The sequence below is a fragment of the Oryza glaberrima genome, chromosome 6 (assembly GCF_000147395.1).
Source record: "Oryza glaberrima chromosome 6, OglaRS2, whole genome shotgun sequence".
Classification (NCBI taxonomy): Eukaryota; Viridiplantae; Streptophyta; class Magnoliopsida; order Poales; family Poaceae; genus Oryza; species Oryza glaberrima.
The window spans coordinates 28,786,104-28,808,227 of NC_068331.1; the positions used below are offsets into that span (position 1 = coordinate 28,786,104).

General features: G+C 41.9%; 5 protein-coding genes across 6 annotated transcripts; 2 read left to right on the plus strand and 3 right to left on the minus strand.

Moving 5' to 3' along the window:
- Positions 1 to 608: 608 nt before the first annotated feature.
- On the minus strand, positions 609 to 3,906 carry LOC127775786 (ABSCISIC ACID-INSENSITIVE 5-like protein 2). Of its 2 annotated transcripts, XM_052302081.1 has the most exons (4): positions 3,160 to 3,906; positions 1,149 to 1,226; positions 815 to 891; positions 609 to 722 (listed from the first exon to the last, which is right to left on the minus strand). In XM_052302081.1, the coding sequence occupies exons 1-3, from the start codon at positions 3,511 to 3,513 to the stop codon at positions 817 to 819; spliced, it is 507 nt and encodes a 168-aa protein (XP_052158041.1). In that variant the 5' UTR covers positions 3,514 to 3,906; the 3' UTR covers positions 609 to 722; positions 815 to 816. The 2 variants fall into 2 exon arrangements, with proteins under 2 accessions (XP_052158041.1, XP_052158040.1); XM_052302080.1 differs by having other exon boundaries at positions 609 to 891; positions 3,160 to 3,901.
- A 4,021-nt stretch (positions 3,907 to 7,927) lies between these two features.
- Positions 7,928 to 13,601, plus strand: LOC127777717 (protein FREE1-like). Its single transcript, XM_052304329.1, has 10 exons — positions 7,928 to 8,704; positions 9,961 to 10,047; positions 10,147 to 10,278; positions 10,374 to 10,520; positions 11,733 to 11,798; positions 11,877 to 11,987; positions 12,590 to 12,679; positions 12,908 to 12,941; positions 13,024 to 13,100; positions 13,186 to 13,601. The coding sequence occupies exons 1-10, from the start codon at positions 8,060 to 8,062 to the stop codon at positions 13,261 to 13,263; spliced, it is 1,467 nt and encodes a 488-aa protein (XP_052160289.1). The 5' UTR covers positions 7,928 to 8,059; the 3' UTR covers positions 13,264 to 13,601.
- Positions 13,602 to 14,006: 405 nt separating this feature from the next.
- Positions 14,007 to 16,153, plus strand: LOC127777719 (uncharacterized). The gene is made up of 3 exons (XM_052304332.1): positions 14,007 to 14,224; positions 14,801 to 15,253; positions 15,331 to 16,153. The coding sequence occupies exons 1-3, from the start codon at positions 14,099 to 14,101 to the stop codon at positions 15,916 to 15,918; spliced, it is 1,167 nt and encodes a 388-aa protein (XP_052160292.1). The 5' UTR covers positions 14,007 to 14,098; the 3' UTR covers positions 15,919 to 16,153.
- A 141-nt stretch (positions 16,154 to 16,294) lies between these two features.
- LOC127777718 (probable hexosyltransferase MUCI70) lies at positions 16,295 to 19,352 on the minus strand. Its single transcript, XM_052304330.1, has 7 exons — positions 19,155 to 19,352; positions 18,905 to 19,063; positions 18,381 to 18,452; positions 18,110 to 18,297; positions 17,229 to 17,644; positions 16,955 to 17,139; positions 16,295 to 16,823 (listed from the first exon to the last, which is right to left on the minus strand). The coding sequence occupies exons 1-7, from the start codon at positions 19,171 to 19,173 to the stop codon at positions 16,456 to 16,458; spliced, it is 1,407 nt and encodes a 468-aa protein (XP_052160290.1). The 5' UTR covers positions 19,174 to 19,352; the 3' UTR covers positions 16,295 to 16,455.
- Positions 19,353 to 19,658: 306 nt separating this feature from the next.
- Positions 19,659 to 22,122, minus strand: LOC127777720 (uncharacterized). The gene is made up of 4 exons (XM_052304333.1): positions 21,907 to 22,122; positions 21,747 to 21,841; positions 21,187 to 21,435; positions 19,659 to 20,048 (listed from the first exon to the last, which is right to left on the minus strand). Exons 1-4 carry the CDS (start codon positions 22,019 to 22,021, stop codon positions 19,890 to 19,892), a joined length of 618 nt encoding a protein of 205 aa, XP_052160293.1. The 5' UTR covers positions 22,022 to 22,122; the 3' UTR covers positions 19,659 to 19,889.
- Positions 22,123 to 22,124: the final 2 nt, after the last annotated feature.

The following is a 22,124-nucleotide window of genomic DNA, read 5'->3' on the forward strand; positions in this document are numbered from 1 at the left end:
TGGATAGTGTATACTGATCATTCCGGCGTTGACATGGCGAAAAGTATTTTGTCAATAGGAAGGAGGAGAATCACACGCCAAGTGCATGCATGATTTTTCAATTCATTTCAAGGCAAAGTTTCTAGACAAAGCTAGGTTCTCGATAAGCCGGCCACTTTGATTTGATGACAATTAGGTTAATTAAGGCAATCTTCTTGCCTTTCCTTTTCTATCAATAGTGGACAAAGGTGAGAGCTGATATTTATTATATCCTGTTAGCCATTCAGAAAGTGCTTTCCATGACATTCCAAACGAAATGATATTTTTCTCATGTTCAGTCGGCCATGCATCTTCAGTTTAACTAAACAAGACAAAAAAAAAAAAAACTTATATCCAACATAAGATATATATGCCCTATGAGCATAAACGCACTCAGTGATAAAATATACTAGTAAGAGGTAAAGCTAAGGTGAATGCTGACAAGAGACAAGCCCATCTGTCCCTCAAAGATAACAAATACTACTACTGATTGAAACAAAATTAAAGCATGATAGCCACTTCTGAATTTCTGAATGGCTGAAGGGGAAAAAAATTGAACAGGATACTGCATGCTGATCGAGTTGAACAAGTAAGAAAAGGTGTTCATCTTTGCAGAGACAAGATCTAACACATTTCTAACTGCAGAGGTAGTTCATAGCATCCATCGATCACCTACACACAATATCCTCTCTCATGCCTGACCCCTGCACAAACGCACACCGGATTGCAAATACACATAATTTAGATCTTTCTAATGATTTTGTATCGTCAAATAATCTTGCTTGTTTTGGTCGACCTTCAGAATTGAGTTGATGAAGTTCGTCGCAGTGAGCTCTTTGTAGGCATCACCAGTGCAGCAACCTCCTGTTTCAGCTGTCCAAGCAGAAGTACAAGTGCTCGTCACATGAGTGATCAAATCACAACATTTCAAAAGTAATGAGTTATTATCAACTACTACCTCCATCCCAGAATATAAGAACCTATGGTCAGATGGGATGTTTCCTAGCACTACGAATCTGGACAAAAATAGAAAACGCATCATCCGATTCTAGATTCTTATATTCTGAGACGGAGGTAGTAATTAATTAGTGATGTGAAGATCACTTGTGAATTGAATTAGTGACGAGTACCTCTTTGCACTGCTTCTTGAGATTCAAGTTGTCATCCACCAGCCGGCGAACCTCTTTCTCTAGCTCTTCAACGTACGCCTGCATAACAAATTACTTCACAATTAATACAATCTGAATCGTATTAATATGACAGAACTGGATTCATTGACAAGTAGGCAGTCTGTTTTTTTTTGGGATGCTTATTGCCCTTTTGGTAGGTACAAATGCATGGTTAGTTCTGAAATGGAGTACCTCTAGAGTCTAGAGAGGTTAGATGGAGACGGTGAAAGGAGCTCCTCACTAGCAGCAGGTGTGATCCAATTAATTCATAGTGCAGTCCTATTCAGATGATAGATAGTCGAGATAATGCCAAGCTAGTTTTCATATTTTCCTCTTGTCCCGATCAACTTAAGTTCTTTATACTTATTTAATTAGTCCGTACCTAACAAGAGAAGTATATATTACCGTGAGACTATCTGTTAAAATATCTCAAGCATACGAGGAAGACTTTTTCTTGGGGGCAGGAGTAGTTAATTGTGATGTAAGCTGAGTCTAACGTGGTGATTATATTTTGGGATACCGTGTGTCATGCATCAACCCAAATATAGTTAATATCAACTGGGACATTATGTTCATTTCTTTTTTGCTTAGTAGGTTCGATTTGTCGTTGTTAACAGTCTCTATTTAATCTGGAACTCTTACAAATTCAGGGGCACCAATTTTCTCTAATGTTTAATCAAGAAAGAGGATACATGTAGCAATTAGCAAATCATTCAAGAAAAGAACATAATTGCACATTCGTTTTTTCAATGGTAATTGTGTTAACTACTTAACTTTAGGAGTGATTTGGGATATTTACTATTGATGATCTATTGAGTTGGCCTAAAGGGCATATATGCGTACAAGGGATGGAAAATATATATAATACCCATGACTACACTACTATTGTTAACAAATTGCACATTCTTTTTTTCCGCACATTCTTTTTTTATTATTATGTACTATTAATTAGTGATATATATATATCAGAGTGAAACCAGCTAACCACAAATTTCCAATATGCATGGAGAGACAAGTAGACACCATGTCCACGAGGATATCATACATATATATACACTCTCTGGTATGGGCCCTTTCTGCTGGACTTGGAATCTTGGATTAGGTGAAGCTGACTTAATTTTGATATTAATTATCACACAAGTGCCTGCTTGGATGATGATAGACTGGTAATAAAAGAAAGGGCACTACTCAAAGAAGAGATATGCATATTTAGGCCATATTGACTAAACATTATCAACAGGAACCTATGCATGATGCAAGAGATAACACACTCCATCAACTTTTTAGTTCTTTAACAAATTGACCAAACTTGGTCACTATACTCGAGAGTTTCACTCCATACAGTATCTGCCCAAGGTACACACAGATATCTCCTCCATGCACCATCATCAAGGATATAATGTAAAATATATAGACTAACTCCTTTATGAAATGTAATGAAATTTGTTCATATATATTCAGTTGTGTAAACTAACCAGTTCAGCTCAGCTCAAAAACTTAACGATGAATAACGACGTGACTGCAATTTACTGATAATTCAATGTGCAAATTATATAATTTCGCCTGCTACAAACTTCTATTGAAAACCTAATTAATTAAATTATCGCATTCCAACAATGACCTTATAAGTGATCGACTTATTAGCAGCATTTTATTTTTGTGAAAGATCCAGTTTTAATTAAATTCTAATTATATTCAGTTTTTGAAAAGAGAAATTTCCATGTTAATTACTCCCTCCGGACATAATTAAGTACATGCCGGCCGTTTCAGACAATTAAATTGGCCTGCGTTTAATAGAACGGAATTGCTTTGTCGGAAAGCACAAGTAATATTGATCGGAGAGAGTACATATGAGAACATTTGTTGATGATCAGTAGTAATTCATACCGTACGTTATAAACACATACGTACATAAATACTGTAGTATGATACGTATAATTATACGTATTTGGTATTGTATATACGTACGTACCCTCTTGCGCGCCCTGGAGCGAAGCGCGGACTCCCGGTTCCTCATCATCCGGATGGTCCTCCGGTCGTCGCCGCTGCCGCCGCTCTGCTGCCGCACCTCCATGTCCACCTCGTCGCCGCCGGGGGTACTGGCGCCGCCGGCGATCCCGGCGAGCGACACCGGCGTGGCGGGCAGCGCGGCGCCGGCGAGGCGGACGCCGCCGTCGTCGTCGTCCCTCAGGGTGGAGATGGAGAAGAGGGAGCTGCAGCCGCTCATGATGCTCAGCTGCGGGCTGTCCGGCTCCCTCGGCCACGCCACCGCCGCCGCCGCCGCCGCCGCCATCTGGTAGTACTCCTGGTGGTGGTAGTTCGCCATGGCCGCACCCTGCACCTGCACCTTCTTGCTTGTAGCTGCAGGATCCTTAATTCGATCGCCAACAGCTGCAGTTAGTGCTCCTTGCTTTTGGTTGTTGTTGCTAAGCTTGTCTCTGGCTCTCTCTCTCTCTCTCTCTCTCTCTCTCTCTCTGGATGTCTACATATATATATAAATCAGACTTAATTAAGCTAGCTTCATGAGACAGCTAGCTCAACAGCTGCTAGCTTTTAAGCCTTTAAGTACCAACAGTGTCATTAGCTAACTTAGCTAGTACTTAATTTACTGCCACAAATGGAGAGATATTTCATGGCACTATTAATCGGATCGATAGATCGATCGAGTAGTAGCTACTGCTACGTGCTGGAACCTGGAATGGATTTGGGTTATATATACATGCATGCGATCGGGTGATCGATCAGATGGAGAGATGTGGTGTTAGTTGCTAACACGTTTAATTAGCTAGATACCTCAGCCTATATGGCCTAATGGCATGTCAATATATTAAATTGATCCTATGGGTGTATTATTAGTTAGTAATCATCTGTTTTTTATTATTATTCGATATGCGATTGGTGCTAGCTTATGCTAGATCAGATTGACAAAAAGGAAGATGTAGCTTGAGAAAAAGGAAGATGTGGATGCCTGTGTTATATATATACTACCATATATAATTCTAGTGAGATGTTGGAGGCAGTTGGCTAAACCCACCTCAGAGTTCTGGAGAGATTATATTCAGTTTTTTTTCATGAAAATGAATCCACTGGAAATTTATTATCATGGTTATATCTTTGCTTAGGCACACCTTATATATATTTAGGATCCAAGTCCCATTTGGAAGGCAGCAATATCACATCAAGCCATTAATTACTGACCAACCCGTAGATTAGCATCTGCAACTGCAATGATTTCAGATGAGAGAGAGAGATCAGAGATGAGAGATGTGATGCCCATGTATTATCTGCTATGTTGTATTCATTTCAGTTCAGGTTTTCTGAATGTTTGTCAACATTCATGTGCTATCTAGCTAGAAAAGCAAGCAAGCAATCTATCTTGCTCCATCTACAATTTTACAAGTGGAAAGTAGCTATCCTCCGAATGGCCCCAGCTGCCTGCTAATTGCCTTGCTTTTCTTTACAAGTCCTGCGACCTTCATCATCAGTTTGTCCTATGTATTACTGACAAGTGACTACAGGTCATGGCTCACTTGTGTGAGATAGATGAACGGCTACCATCATGGGCCTCTTTCGATTGTAAGATTGTATTTGTGTGTTGTGGCGAAAGCTAATTGAGTAGCTAGCAACACTGATTAAACATGATTTGCAGTCTAAATATCTGACAGAAGATGATATATGCAGGGATCAGGTTGGCATGTTGATATGAACTTTGCCTGGACAGTACATACAGTCGCTCTCCAGATCATATAATCGCCTTAAATCATTGGAATATGTATAATTTTAGGCAGGTGATGACTCATCAGCTATCAGTCCAACTACAATATAGAGAGCAAGCCTCCCTTTGCTCAAACAAATAAATGAAACCCAAGTCAAAGTCTAGATAGAAGTAGAACAAAATTCAGTGTTATAACACAGGCTTTAGTTGTTATGAATTGCATTACTTTTTATCTCTTTTGTTTTGACTCCTTTTGCTGTGATGTCTGCACTTTTGGAACTGTCCTGATGTACTTCTACTAGATATTTTTCAGCTGTCCAGAACCTAAATTTCACTTTGTCGTAATCGATTGTAGTTAACCGTATTTATCCTGATTATCTGAACTAAGCCTCGTCCTGATCCGGCCCAATCATGCTATTCTTTGGAACCAAGCTAGCTAAACCAAAGGGAACATTTCCAGATGCAACTTAATTAATGATGTCCTTTTCAAGCAAAAATTAGATGCAAATGTCGTCACCTGCTAAAGAAGCCCTGCATTTTTCTGAATGAACAAGATATGTTTGTTAATGCCGACCTTAATTAGGACCGTTTGATTTTATATTCAGGAGCAAATTAAAAGCTTCCTATGGAAAATGACAAACCTGCACATCGTCAGCTGCAGTACAGCTATCTGCAACTGAATTACTATAATCTTAAAACACATTCTTGATAGGTGATAGTATTATTAGGGCCCAGTAGATTATTGAAACAAATTATTTGTTCCATGTTTCAAAAAATACGTTTTCTAAAAAAATCTACCGTATTAGATATACACCATTTGTTTAAATCTATTTGTTAAGTTTATATCCTAAAATATTTAATTTATATTTATGTTTATATAGATAATTCATGACAATAATGTACTCAATAATGTAAATTGGGCAGATGAATTTGATATATGTGATCCACCACAAAACTCTAACAGCTCAAAATCTACTAAAGAGACATTGGCCGTGCAACTGGATTGTGGTCTCTGCACGTGTGCGTTTGAAGACACAAATCACCTGTTTTGTGAATGTGTTTTTGTCAGAGAAGTCTGGACCTTGATTCAAACTTGGCGAAGGCTGACCGCTCCCCCCTCTCAGCCGGAGGACATCTCTTCGTGGTGGGATCAAGTCAATCGAGATGGATCTTCTAATCAAAAGCAAAATGTCAGGGGAGCTCTGTTAACTACTTGGTGGAATATTTGGTTAAAAAAAATAGGAGAATTTTCAATAATATTTCTTGCACAGTGAATAAGGTAGCTTACTTTGTTATGGAGGATCTAGACCTCCGTAGGTCGGCTTTTAGACCTCCTTAATTTTGTTTGGTGAACTCTCATCCCATTTCCTAGGACTGTAAACTTTTGTTTTTTTACTCCTCTTAGTTAAAATTCCGGCAGGTCTTTTGCCGTCGTTTCTCTCAAAAAAAAATTGATATATGTGTTTAATCTAATTAAGCTGATCAATCATACCCTTTTCTTGTTGAGAGATCAAATTAAGACACCGTGGTTCGTCCCGTACGTCCACAAGATAACGTGTCGCGAGATCACATACTAATATTAATTAACAATCATGGTGAAATGATGTGTTCCTCTTAAATTTCTAGCTGATCATCTACTTATATTGAGATGACACTGCACTTTCTTATGAATAAAACTGAGATGACACTGTATTATTCATCACATATGTTTTTACAAGAGTGATAGTCTGACAGAGGAGGAGATGCACATATAGAACATCAGTTTGGTGGGTGCTAATCGTAATCGATAGCTACTGATCAGTAGTTCAATTTGCAATTAAATTAAACTTTATGACCTACTTGATGAAGAAACCAACTGTACCTCAAAGAAACCAAGTTGCCATTATGGGCAAGAAAGGTGAAGGTACCATGTACTTGGACATTGTGTCTAGCCTCTCTTAAGACTAAGTACGTAGTTGCTGTCATGTGTTCCATCATCAGCTTCGTCTGAAGCTTCGAGCCTTGACCTGCAATTAGGCTAATCACGTTGTTATTTAATTAGATACAAATGCTGATTGGCAAGATGCAATGTCGGCTTAGGAGTTGTTGTGCAGGGCAAAGGCAAGAGATATACATATTTTTATTCTGCGAATTTTAGGTTTGCATCACATCTTACACATGCAAGCAGAGCAGCAAACACATGGTAAAGCAAATTGCGAGTTGCAACCATTATAAACAGGAGGAGATCATATATATTTAGCAAGAAGCGACATAAACAAATTAATGCAATGTGTATCTGTTTGGACAGATGGCTTGAAAATGGAGCAATGTTGATGTGAAAGCTATTGATTACAGTAGATCAGCATGGTGATCAGTTACTGATCATAATGGATGAAAGCCCTGAAAATTTTATCTAACAACATTGCTCCTGGTTGAACTTACTCATGCCTTGGAGTAGTATTACTCCTACCTTGGCTGATAAACTTGCTCAAGTTAGCTAATCAATCAATCATGAGAAAGATAATCAAGTATTCCATAATCTAATCATCTCCAGCTTGACATTCATCTAGTAGTGGATGCATAATTCATTTTTGCTTTTTGATCTTTCACTTAAGCCTCATTTATTTTTAATTATTCATCGTATTGTTAAAACAAATTATTTACTACTCCACACTTTAAAAAGTAAATTTTCTCAACAAACTTTGTTCTGTTGCATTGTTTAGACCACTTATTTTAAATTAGTATTTCTTAAATTAATTTTTATAATCAACTGATACCCCATCCGTCCCATAAAAAAATCAACCTATTACTAGATGTGACATCTTCTAGTACTACGAATCTGGACAGAGGTGTGCTAGAATATGTCACATCCAGTTCTAACATTCGTTTTTTTTGGACGGAGGGAGTCCACAGCAACAATACACTCAATAATTGTTTTAAATCTTATTGATTGGTTTACAGTTTGCAGCTTGCATAGATGTGAGCTGCAGAGAGAAGAGAAGCAAATTTTTTGTTACAAAGAGAGGCTTATCAGTAATAAAAGAATATTTCAGGGGCCTTCCCGCAAAAAGGCGCCCACCACTCGCTCCTCTCTTTTCCTCTCCTTCCCCTCCTCTCGCCGGAGACTACCTCGCCGTCGCCGGAGTCCCCCCGCCGATCCGATCCCGACAAGCCGGAGATGCATCCCTCCGGTGAGTACTCCCCTTACTACCAGCCCTACCCCTCGCCCACCTCCGCGCCGCTCGCCACCTACCCCTCCGCCTCCGCGCCGCCCTACACGCCGTACCCCGCCACCGACTACGCCGCCCCCGCCGCGTACCCCACCTACCCGCCGCCGCCCGCCGATCCCCCCCAGTACGCGCCTCCCCCGGCCGCGCCGCAGCCGCAGCCGTACTACCCCTACGAGCCGCCCCCGCACAACCCGGCTCCCTCGCCTTACCCGTCGCTAGATCGGGCAGGAAGCTACGGCTACGGATCCGGATCCCAGGAGCTGTACCCGCCCAAGCCTGCCGGGGGCGGGTGGTCGGATGACGGGGTGTACGCGTACAGCGGCGGCGGCGGCGACGCGCCGGAGCCGTACGGCGCGAGGGGCACCGCGCCGAGGTCGAATTCCGCGCTGTTTGATGACTACGGGAGGTCGATTGGTTCGACCAAGGAGAGAGGTGGCGGTGGTGGTGGCGGTGGAGGCAGTTCGGCGAGCCCCAAGGTGGTGCGGGCAGTGCCCAAGGTGGAGACGTCGGAGGACACGAGTGGTGGTGTGCAGAAGTTCCGGGTGAAGCTGCTGCCGGAGGGCGCGGGCAGCCCCATGGATGTGCTCTGCCAGGTACTCTCTATTCTGCTCCTTGGTTGAGGACGGTGATAACTTTTGTGGACATTGTACATGCTATTCTAAAATCAATCAATGGTTAGTTATTAACTGTAAATTTGATCCTTGTGCGTCGTAACCGGATGCTTTCAAATAGGAATGTGTGCTGTTCTTCTGGTTGTTAATAGCTTCATTGGCTGCATATTTGCAGCATGGGAAAGTAATGACTAGAGGTTGAATATGTATTACAAATTTGGCATAATGGACTAAGCTCTGGACCTCCCTTTGCATAATCGCTTGCGGAGACTCAAGGATTAATTTGTGGAGGTTTGATGAGTTAGTTTTCCTATGGAAAAATTGGACACATTGAAGAATGCTAGCCAATTGTGGAGGATGCTAAGTATAGTTGTTTGTTTCCTAGCTAATTAACTACTCCCTCCGTTTCACAATATAAGTCACTATAGCATTTCCCACATTCATATGTCTAGATTCATTAATATCAATATGAATGTGGGAAATGCTAGAATGACTTACATTGTGAAACGGAGGAAGTACATATTTTTTAGGGATAGCTATTAACTACATGACATGTAAGGAATTATATCATTGTCATTTGATGGTTAAGAAAAGTTATCAAATAATGAAGTTAGAACTTAGGTAGGGAGATCCATTACTTTATCAAGTAGTCAAAGACTAAGAGTTATGGATGAAGGAGGCCCTTTCAATTGCAGGAACAAGATTGACTTTCTAGAGCCACATGCCCACATAGTATTGAGCTTGATAAAGATGTGAAAGTAAAAAAAGAATAAAAATAAAACTGCATGCGCTTGATAAAACAATGTGACAAGCCTATCAAATAGTTAGCAGAATCAACTTCCCCCACCATCCTTCCTATTAGCAGTACTTTACGGGTTGATGAAAAAGGTTGAGAATGAGTTCAATGGAGTGGTTGTCTTGCTTTAGTTTCCTTGTAGACAAAGTTCCCTGTACCGTCCTTTTTGCTAACTTCATGAGACAGATGTAATATAAAACGATCGCAATGTGGAACTAACTGTCTAAGTAGACATATAGTTTTGGACACTGCATCTACAATGCCATCATGATAATAAAAAATGCTGAAGAAATTATTAACTCATAATATGGGACCAAATATGTAAGTTTTTGCATTGGATGGGTGAAGTTTTACGCTGTTGTACTTATTGTGTACTTGCATCTACTCCTGGAATGACCCAATAATCATTATTTTATTACTTATCTGGTTGTACCTTGAGCAGGTTGGTTTGGATGGGATTCGGATGCTTGATCCCAATACTAGTAGGACATTGAGAATATACCCCCTTGAAACTGTAACTAGATGGGATGTAAGTTTTGGGCTACTGTTGCATCTTGATCAGAAAGTTATAGTTTTTGCTATATATTTGGTGATTTCTTTTACTAATTTTTATGGGATACTTATGCAGGTATTAGATTCTTCTATCTTTGCCTTTTGGTCTAAGAGCTCAGTTGATTTTGAAGCAAGAAGAATAAGGCTGAAGTCAAACAGCTATACAACCAACACCATTCTTGACACTGTGACAGCCGCGAGTGTGCAGGTTTGCATCCGTATTCATGATATTCATTTTCTTCATCGTTCAGTTTTTGGCAAATTCTTAAGCGTACTATGCCTGGTTTTTCTTTGGACTAACAGTTCAAGGAAATGGGCGGAAGTAGCATTTCGAGAAGTAGAGCAATTGCTGATGCTGCCAAACCTCCTGAACAACAAAATGATAGGAGGAAAAATTTCCTTGATTGGAGGAACTTAATGAAGCCCATGAACGAGGAGAAAGACCACTGGGTAAGTTCTTTCTGTATAGGTCTCAAGGTTTTCCTATATTTCGGTATTCAAAATGACACACCTGTAAGTTGTAACTCATTTATTGCCTGCTTATCTGTAATGTTACATTTTACATACCACAATATAGTCTTCGGTGATTCAAATCTGCCTAGTCGTCTGGAATATCAGTTGCTTAGGCAGATGAATGCAAAAATAAGCATGTATACATCTTTTCTTCCTTTTCTTTATGTTTATGGTCTTAAAGCTTTCACTCAGTTACCATTTTATGTGTATATGCTGAACTGCTGAGAAATACGATTAAAAAAAAATCTCAACCAGCGGGGGAAGGACCGCCCCCACTGCTTTTCATTAAGAAGAAGAGCCTCAGCCAACCCAGCCAAGAAAGGCCACGAACCCTGGCCCAGTGGCCCCCCCACACGCGGACTCGCCCCCCTATGGATCGGTCCTTAACCCATGCTTTGAGGCCCTTGCCCCCTAACGAGGCTCCGCCCTCCATAGGTCGATTCTTAACATGTGTTTTTACGAGGGGCCAGCGAGTGAACTTTTCTAACCAGGCCTGAAATTTGCTCCCGTGGGGAGTCGAACCCAGGACGTAGAGGTGCAACTTGAGCCTTGTAACCGCTAGGCTACAAGCCCTTTTGCTAAATATGATTATGTAGTTTCTGATTTCTGTTATACTGTAACATAATTTGGCTTCACTTTCTTGGATTGTAGTATTTCAATAAAATCGAGAGGCAAAAGCTGATTTCATGTGATTTGAACTTTGTTATGGCTATTATGAAGAAAGTCAGTTTAAATTAATTTATTTGCCTTATTCTCATACTGCGTGTTGTTGTTGTTAACAAATTTGTCATTTGTGAATTATTAGCACCGCACAGTAACTCTATTTTTTGGATTCACAATTTTGTTTTGTGGTTATTGATCGCATCTCGCTTATTTTCCTAATGAGTTATCTGTGGCTTGTTCTTTGCACCGCTAATTCTACTTCCCTTTGGGGTCTGTCTGTATTATAATGGGCCCTACCTTCTATTCATGGGTCTGTCCAAGCATTTATCTTTCCGTCCCCATTAATGCAATCGAATCTTCATGTGGTCTCTAGGTATATGGTTTGCATTTCTGGATGTACTTTCCCTTTTGTCTTGTTCTATTTGTAGACTTATTTGTTTCAGTTCTTTTAACTAGTTATGTTATTTTCTGCACTTCTCCTATTAGGTCCCAGATGAAGCCGTCACTAAATGCACAGCATGTACAGCAGATTTCAGTGCTTTCAATCGCAGGGTAATAATGGTTCACTTTTGACCTGTTGATGATAACTTGGGGGTTCCATCTTTTAATGTTGTGAGTCTGTATTTTCAGCATCACTGTCGAAATTGTGGTGATATTTTCTGCGACAAGTGCACCCAGGGAAGAACTCCTTTAACTACTGATGCTGATGCTCAACCAGTGCGAGTTTGTGACAGATGCATGGTAGTGTCTCTCATCCTTCTCCATCGAGTCCTAGTTATTGTTTATGTTATACAGATCTCTTTGGTGTTTCCCTGTGCTTAGAGGGTACATGCATCGGAAAAATAATTTGTCACATGATTATATAATCCTAACTGTGAGTTGTAACATAAGATATTAAAATGTGAGGCCTCATTGCTCATGTGAATTACTGATGCTAGGCTTGGACAATATCAGGATTTTGTAGTGGAGTTATACCTTAATTTTCTGAATGATGCTATGCTTCTTCTTTCTGCATTACTGGGAGATAAACAGGGAGTTACCTATGCACTTTTCTGCTCTTGAAGGAGGATGTGGCATTAAGTTTTGTTTCAACCATCAGATCTACACTGTTTTAATGACTACCCATCTATCATTTTAAGGACAAAATTACTGCTGACTTTTAATATGAGTTATGGTGTTGAGATAGTCACTTTCTGTTTCTGTCAAGTGGTCTATGTTGTGGGCTTGCACCCATTCTAAATGTCACTGTTACAGACTAGGAATATGCTGTTGATTTTATTGACAAAACTAGATGTGTGGTTATCAATGGATGATACCAAAATCACGCTTTTCTATTTCCATAGGCTGAAGTTTCTCAAAGACTGAACAATGCAAGGGAAGCGGCAAATCGGCCTATTGTTCACAGCCATGAGGATCTTGCCAAAAAACTTAAGGTGCACACTTCTTTCAGCTTTGTGAATTGTGATGCAAGAGCCTTCTAGTTGGCCATTGTATTACTTACCTATACACTGTTCAAATGTATGGAAATGCTCCGTTAACTGGAGGCATCTGCAACCTTCTGTAGTATCATTCCATTTTGGATGAATTTGCCTGTGTGCCACTAGAATTAACTGTAAGACAAATATGCATGCTTACTGAAGATGATCTGTGGTTTGATACAGGATGCAATGGATATAAATAAGAAGTCATCTTCAGGTTTGCCTATTTATGTGTACTCTGTTTCAGAAATGTCCTCTTTTCACCCTACCGTCTAAAACCATGTTGGTTTCATCGACAGCCTCGTCAAGGTCTACGGATGGTTCTAGCAGGCGAATGAGGGAGGTTGCATGCCCCACCTGCACAGTCCACCTTCAGGTATAGTAACCGTGATATTCCTTCTTGGACGGTTTATTGGTTTCACTGCATGGACCCATTTGATCCAAATGAACCATTCCTACAGGTGCAAGTCCCAACATCTGGTTCAGAGACCATAGAATGTGGTGTCTGCCAGCAACCTTTCCTCGTCAGTGCTCGATGAATTCCATCATCACGCAGGCTCTACATTGATCCACAAAGAAAAAGATTCTGTTGCTGTCAAGGTTGCTGCTTCGGTCATTCATTGTCTTGATGGGGTCCGTTGCTCCTCTGTATATGATGATGATCTAATTTAGTACAATCATATTCAGAAGTAAGGAAGAGGCGAATAAAGAAGAGTGTTAGTGTTTGTTTACCATGTTTGACGTTTAGCCTGTTCTTGTCTGAACTTTTCCTTGTGTACATTGCGGATATATTGCTTCGAGTTCCATGTGACATGGTGTAATTTACTGCTGGTATACTGCATTTTGATCCATCGAAATCATTCTGTTTAGTTATGCACAGTTTATTCCAACAGACTGGATGTGTTTCATATAAGGGAAAATGTTTGGCTCGCCTGTTCCCAGCGTCGCCATGGTGGGTTCTTTGCAAAAGTCTTTTTACATTTGGATGAATTTTCGCCATGGAAGGGTAAGTTTGTGGACTACTCCTTGTAATACTCCGGTCCAGTTGAAATCAGATCCGGGGAGTCCTTCTATACTTAAAAAAACTAGAAATTAACTTTGATACTTGTGCAAATTCCAAGCGTAAAAACTCAAAAAACAAGTTGAAGATTTAGTCTTGCCCCCACACAACACAAAAGTTTCAAATGTAGTAGCAAATGAATTTTCACAAACAGACGGAAATTTGTCGACAGATTCGCTTCTGATTTCTGAAGCGTCAAAAACCCTTTCCGGAAGGAAAGCCGAAAGCTAAAGCCCCTTGCTGTTGCTATTCTGGACTGGAGGCTTCGTCAACAAGAGACAAGACAAAGAGAAGAGAAGTGTGGAAGAAATTTGATGGGGATGGGGATGGAGGCGGCGTGGGCCTGCGCGGTGGATCGAGCCACCGGCGCCGCCGACTCCACCAAGCGCTTCTTCCTCTCCTTCCGCCGCCCTCCTCCCCCGCCTCCCGGACCCAATCCCGTAAGCTTACCAGCCTCTCTCTCTTTTTCTTTCCCCCTTGTCATCCTCCTCCACTCCACCGCCGGAAGCTTTAGATACGGGGATGATGTTTTGTTCGATTCATTCCAAGCAAATAACGAAAAGGGGAAACCAAATCTCTTATTTTGGCTCATAAGGTTTGGAGAATTTGGTGAGGATTTTGGGACGAAAAAGGACAACAATGCCAGTCAGGAACTAGGTTATTTGGGACCGAGTTCTTTTATGTGAAGTGGAGTACTCCAGTAAAAAAAGATCGTTATCTAGAGCTTTCAATTCAAACTGCTTCACCAATGAATGGTCACAATCTTAATACCATCTCCACATTATGTGATTGTGATACTACTAACAACTAAGCCCTGGTCTGGTGTTCCAAATGCTCCTTTTTTTTTTCTTTTTCAACACACATTTGTCAGTGTTCTGGTCTGGTGCGCAGACTAGTTGTTACTAGCATAATCTGTTTATGTGGTATTCTCTGACTGAATGTACCTTAGAAAATTGCCATGACAAACGAATTGTGTTGATCTACCTGCCTTAAATTCTTCTCTTTTTCTACTTCAGATAGATATCTTGAAGCGCTTGCAGCGCCAAGCGTTTTATGACATAATGCAGCTGAGGGAGAAACAGGAGAAAATTGAAAGAGTGCTTACATTGTTCAAAGCGAGCAAAAGTGGCCCATTTGCAGAAGAAAGCACCAGGGTCAAGGGAATTATCACTGTCGCTGGAAGCCTCTCATCAAAAAACAAAAAGGATTCAGGACCAGATAGCTCAGAAACAAATTCTGGCATTAGTTCGCAGTTTGTGTTCCAGACAAATGTTCGAAAGAAGGATTCTCTTCTTGCAGAGCTTGTCACTGATCATAGGATCCTGCCTTCAGAAAATGATTCTATTGGGAGCTCTTTTGTATTGTCAAAGGTGATGTACTTGGCAAATATCAATGACTCGCTGTCTGCTTCTGCTGTACCAGTAGGAGCGAGGTGTGATGATTTTTCAACCGACCCCAGTCTCCAAGAGGTAATTTTCTCATACACGAACTGGTAATCACAATAACTTTTGCCTGCTAATGTATCAGGTAATAGTTTTTTTGACAGGAGCATTGGCTTGCCAGCTTCCGTTCTTCATTGAGGCCACCTTTGCTGATTAAACGGCATAACTATGCTGCTGGCCTAATACTGAGGTCAAAGAACTTTGCCGTTTCTCTTGCTGAGTTGATCTCAGCAGCTGGGAAGCCAAATAACTCGGGTGAAGCCAGTAGATTTTTCACAGGATTTGGGCAAATGTCATGTCAGATGCAAAATGAAATGAAGTTAACCATGTCCGCAGCCTTGCATGGACCCGGTTTAATATCTAGGAAGAGCAAACCAACTGCTGGAGGATGTGTTGATTTCGATCTGAAGATCGATGAGGACTCAAGAGTTGGGGCCTGGATTGAGGTCAAGAAGGCGAACCCAAGGTTAGTGAGATGGGCGCTCACATTGTCAGAAACACCGGAGGACGACCTAGGCTGGGGCTTGAGCTTGCGGAGAGGCACCGAAGGCAGCCCAGAACGTCTTCAGCTGGAAGGCTTTCTGAATGTCCATCTGGGGAAGAAGGCCACCTTGCAGCCTGGTCTCATGTTCAATATAGACGGTAGGAGATGCGCACCAGCACTTGTGTTCCAGTCAAGTTGGTTTTTGTGAAGTCATTTTGGTGCTCTGCTATGAGCCCTTGTAGGAGCTTTTGGTAGATCAGAGGATGTAAAAACAATCTTTTATATCATGAAAAATTATCATTTTAAGTGCCTGGTGAGTTGCAGCTATTGCTGAGGTATTTACTGCTGATGTTTTGACAACAGGGTATGAAATCTGGTGGAATCGGTAGTAGAGTGACCTCTGTTGCAATCATTTGCAAATAGCATTTCCTGGAAACAATAGCTCATTTCTATGGTGACGACGATCTGAATCCTCTGATGCCAGCCGTTAACATTTCCTTGGAAACAATAGCTCATACCACGATTGGTTTACGTATAGTTACAGTGTTGGCGCAGAATTTGGCACAGTAATGAAGTCACAAAGCTACAAGTAAAGTGCTAACCTATAGTGCCATCATTTTTCATATGCACCAGAATCAACATGAGAAACTACACAATTTCCTCTGATCAAAAGAAAAGAAAAGAAAAGAAAAACGAGGGCTCTACTTTGCACAATCACGAAATCATGTTCAGGTAGTTTCCCAGCTTAGCCTGCTGGCGAAGTTCTTTTTACACTGGGGAGTTCGGCAGAGCTCAGGTCTGCAGGGTATGGAGTCCACAGCCCTAATCCTCCCTTGCTCTCCTTCAATCCCTTTTTCACGATCTCATCGATTGTTTTAGCCCACTCGACTTTTGATGAGTGTTCCCTTGTGTGTCTGTGCAAAATGAACAGCGAATTGTACTCGCAGTTTGGGAACATGAAGAATTTAAGAGCATCTCCAAGCCTATACACCACGTAGCCAAAGCTGAGCTGATCGCGAGGCGTGAAAAGATTGACCTCGTTGAACCAGAGACAGCTGAACAAATCACTCATAGTTGTGTGCTCCCGGATCAGCACTGCCCCCTCTGGCACATCTGCAGGTTGCATCTTGTTTAGTCACAGACAGGATTGAGGAGCTTTTGGTAGCAATGACAGAATCGCAAAAGGTACACAACAGTTTAAGTATGCCTATAAATTTATGGGAAAAAAAATTAATTCTACTCACCACTAGGCATCCTTTTCTTTGGGTTCCAAGGCTCCATCCCCTCATGATAGTACATCTTCATCTGAAGATCAACCAGAGGCCGGGCATATCTCTTCCTCCGTTTGATTGCATCACCCTCCTCATAAATGCTCCTATGATGCTTATGGACAGCTACCGCAAAGGTGTATTTTCCCCGCCAGAGATACCTGCAAAGAATTCAGCTTGTTGGTTTGTTTTTGGACTTTTGACAGAACTGTATGCATTGTCTGGTGTTTCAGAAAAAAAAAAAGCTAACCTTTCAAGAATAAGCAACGGATCGACTATAAGCTCCATTTTCCCATCAATCCAAATGCTATACCAAGCTTGAGGAAATAGTCTGTGTGTTAATATCTTTGGCACTTTTCCATTCCTTCTAGGTTCATCAAATGGAAGGCGGTGTAAAGTTATAAGTCGCCATATTCCTACCCATTTCCCTCCTGCCTTATCAAACTTGACAGTGGTATTCTTTTCAATAAAATCAAGGGATACCTCATCTACCACCATCAAGAAGCAGAACAACTTTTGAGATCGAATGCTAATATTTGATGGCTGATGGGGAATGTCATAACCATCAAATATACCAGAGGCAACCACGAATTTGCATTTCTGTATGTACTTGACATCGACATCATCCATGTCCGCACCACTGTTTTTCATAAATCCACAGTGCACCTGCGTATATAACACAAACCAAGCAGGAAGAAGAAAGTTCAGTGAATCAAAGATGAACCACCGTAACCCAAGATTCAGTGTGTGCAGAAGGAAAGGAATGGCAAGAAGCCATGAGCTATTCCTCTTTAAAGGCTGGTATGCTATTTGCTTTAGACACAATGAACAAAGTGGAAGTGATATTTTGTATTGTGCCGAAGCACTCTAAAGCCACACTATATGACCACCACCATTCCAATTTCAGTATAGGTTAAGTAATCTGTCGACCATCTTAGCCTGCTTTTGTACTATGTACAAATCGGGATAAGACAAAGGAAATATACATGCTTCAGTGCAAAAATACTCAACTAAAGAAAATTTAACTGATCCATCCACCTTTATTCCTCATTTTGGTACTTAATCAGAGAATCATATATTATACTTAAGAAGATAAGAAGATATACAAACACAATAAAGGAAAGTAGTTGCCTTCATTGTAGCATTCAGTTTGAAGCTGTCCTCCCTCTGTTTCCAGCTTTGATGTCCTCCGAACAGCGGTGATGGATCTTTGTCCTGTTTGTCAACTGTTATGTAGGACAACCTTTTCACGATTGTGTTGGGAGTTCTCTTTGGAATGGTAATAGAATCAGGATCATCTGCAACAGGTATGGGGCAGCCTGTAGAATGAAGAAATCAAAGTTAGACAGCAAGAATAAACAGCCATCATGCAAAGGGCTTAAGGTTAAGGCGCAAGTCTTACGGTGAAGTGGCTTTGATGAGGATCGTATGGAGTCCAACGCATAGAGAACTTTACTGTCTTTTTTACAGAGAGCTGTGCAGATGCAAACCATGGTAAACAATGTGAGGATATGACAAGAGTATTTCGATAATCAGTCATGATGAAAAGACCAAGATGTTTAAGCATGGTCATGAGATGAACAGAAGGAATCTCTAGCATAGTAAACATAATTACCAGAGTAGGAAATATCAGAGGCCCTGGCTCAATATATATGGCATGATCCATAATAACATTTCCTTTAGGCTAGTAAGTAGTAATAAACAATGGTGTGACCAATCATATCAGACTCTTTGTAAGAGATGCATACAGAAAACAATGGTATACCAAAGTGATTATTCAAAGCGCATTGCGTTGCAACCGTAGCACACAAAACATGGCAACTGTTATGAGCTACTGCTAGTTTGTAGAGACACAGCGAGCAAATTGATGGAACTGTCGCTTCCATGGGTGATGGATGAAACGGGCGGGGAGGGAGGAGGGAGCACCTGAGAGAAAGGGGACGTCGGAGTTGCAGGACCAGAGGTGGAAGGCGAGGGCGAGGATGACGAGCAGCGCCCAGGCGATGGCGGAGACGAGCACCAGCCACACCGCGCCCTTCCGCCACACCACCTGCATCCGCATGCCGTCCCCCTCCGCGCCGCCGCCTGCGAGGCACCAAACCAAACCAAACCAAATCCAGATCCAAACAGTGAAGCAGGCAAATTCTTCGGGGGGAAAGGGCGGCGCCTTGCCTACCTTTGCTCCGCCGCGCCATTGCTCCACCTCTTACTTGCTTCTGCTCTCCAGTGAGAGCGGGATTTAGGGTTTGGGAGTCGCCATGATCTTTGTCTCGTCTCGGAGATGGGAGCACAAGAGTGCAGTGCAAGCTTTGCTCGCGCCTTCTCCTTTTGTTTGTTTACTACGGAGTACTTTCGTTTTTCCTTTTTCCCATCCGAATGGTTCGCAAACTTTAGATTTATGAACAAATTTACAGATAATAACCGTATACAGTACAGTAAACTACATACGAAAAATTTACAGCGAAACAGGAGGAGTATACAGAAGATGGAAAATCTTGCTTTAGCCCTAGCCCATCAGAGTTAAAGTTACACTTCTGCTTCATCTTGTGCTGTACATTTTCTGGATTCATTTTATCGGCCGTGAACAACATGTTACGTTTGTTCAGACTCATCTCAACTGCTAATTTCTCCTTATAATGAATCACAAGTGAATTTTGCACATCCTCAACTCTGGAGACAATTATGCATAACAAGGTTCTTCATATATCTATTACTATTATCCACTATATCTGTATAATGTTTGCACCGTAGCGTGTGCACTAGGAGTACAATTAATTATATATACATCTGAAATTTACTACAAGTTCCAGGGTATAACAACTCAAGGCACCCTCCAGATTGATCAACATATGCATGCTTATTACATACTGGCATCAACCATCACACACTGAAGCACCATGTCAGGTTTTCTTCACAGAATTGGAAATATGTTGTCACCATCCTCGCCACCGTCGAGATAGTTGAACGGTGCATCTCCTTCGTAGCGGAAGTCTGGACCAACATAGCATTTCATCTCATGGAACAGGTTCAGGTTGTCCACCAGCTTATGGAATATGTTGCACCCGCAGCACTGGTACGACGAAAAACGATTTAGTCCCAAAAATTGCAGACGAAAGAAAGGAAATGTAAGGCATATGTAATATGCGTATATCAATACAATGGCAAAACCAGTCAGGCAAACTGAGAATGATGCAGCAGGAAAGAGCATATATATTTCAGCTGTTCAGCATAGAAATAGACATCCAAATATAAACAACTTGTCGGAAAATTCATGCTATAACAGTAAAGTAAGTAAAAGTGCATTAGGATGAAGCACAACAATAGCAAAACTTATCACTAGCACGATCAAGGACAATCAACAGTTCAGCGCTCATAGAAACATCAAAGCAGCACACTCAAATAAAAGTGCCTGAGATCTAGCTGGCACTGAACTAGAGAAAACGTTTATGTAGGTTAAACTAGGAAATTTCTCAAAGGAATTCAGAACACACATATAAGCTGTTCAAGCTGTATAATTTCTGCACATAAATTTGTATTACACTGGAAAAGCATAGCCTGCCTTTTTTGCTCCCTTGCTACTATCTGGTCTCTGATATATAAGATATGATACAATAGCCTCCTTAAGTTCTACTATACTCAATCTGCTGATGTTTTCACCAGGTTTCAGTCTGCTGACGTGAAAGCAAAATTTGCAGTGCGCTAGCTAAAAGATCCACCAGGTGCGACACCACCATAAGCACATTGGAAATGTAACATATAACCCATGGCAACTACCTAGTTACTGACTACACTGATCCTTGGATTGAGCATTCAGCAACTTAAACTACTAGTTCTTATGGAATAACAACAATGTTTCAAACTAGAAAATTGGTTCAGCAAGATAGCACTCCAATTCAATTATGCATGTATGACAGAATCAGGATCAGCAGAACTTGGATATTTCGCTGGGGCAGTGCAACTTGGATATTTAACACATCTCTATTCACTAGGCATGCCGTTTACTCAACACATCATCAATGGGAATATTCTATGTACTGACTACACTGATCCTACGATTGAGCACTCATCAACTTCAACTCATTGTTTGTATGTATTCGAATGGAATTACAACAATGTTGAGAGAATCAGGATCAGCTCAACTTGGATATAATTTAGTGAACAGATTTCCATTCGGTAGCCATGCCGTTTATATGGCTATACATGCATACCTGAACAAAGACAGTGCCGTCAGTGTAGGCGTGCGGGTTGATGGCGCGCGTGGTTCGCTGCCCGCACACATTGCAGGTGAAGGCCACGCGCATCCGCCGCCGTGGGGACTTTGTGAAGAGCGACCATGGCAGCGTGGACACCTCCGGCCGGTCTCCCCCACCGGCGGCCTTGGGCGGGCCCTCCATCCCCGACCCCGTCGTCCAGCCCCTTCCCGTGGCGGCGCTCACCACCAGCCCCATGGCCGCATCCTGCAGATGAGAGATGACAACGTCAGCAGCATAAATCAACCTGATCTGGCCAAAACAAACAGCTATTTTCATCATCAAAGTCATTCACAAATTGCAAAGAAACGGCAAGGAGTATGGCGAAACGGGGGATCGAATCGAAGGGAGAAATTCCTCAGTGAAGCGACCACTAAACTTGCGGGAAAGCGCGAAATCGGGCGTGAAACGTCCAGAAGCGGTGAGGAAAGGAACAAATTAATAAAGCATATCGGATCGGTCCACAGGTCGAGGAATGGAATGGAGGGAGTGAGGGTTCGTATCGAATCGTACTGTACCTTGGAGAGCGGCGAGATGGAGAGGCCGTACGGCGCGAGGCTGGTGGGCTCGTGCGCCTTGGCGACCTCCTCGTCGTCGTCGTCGTGGTGGCGGCCTGCAAAACACGGGAGACATGAGCACCGGCGAACGCGGAAGAAATGGACGCGCGGAGAAACGTACGGTTGGAGGCGGCGACGGGGAGGAAGGATGCGCGGCGGCGGCATCGGCGATTGGAGGAGAAGGGGGGGAGAGGGAGGAGAGAGCGGGAGGTGGTGGCGATCGCGACGGACTCCATGCTCGCCCCGGCGGCGACGGCGAGACACCCAGCACGACACGGAACTTGCAGCCGTGCGTCCGCCTCTGATTTTTTATTTTTTTTATTTGGTCGGCAAATAAAA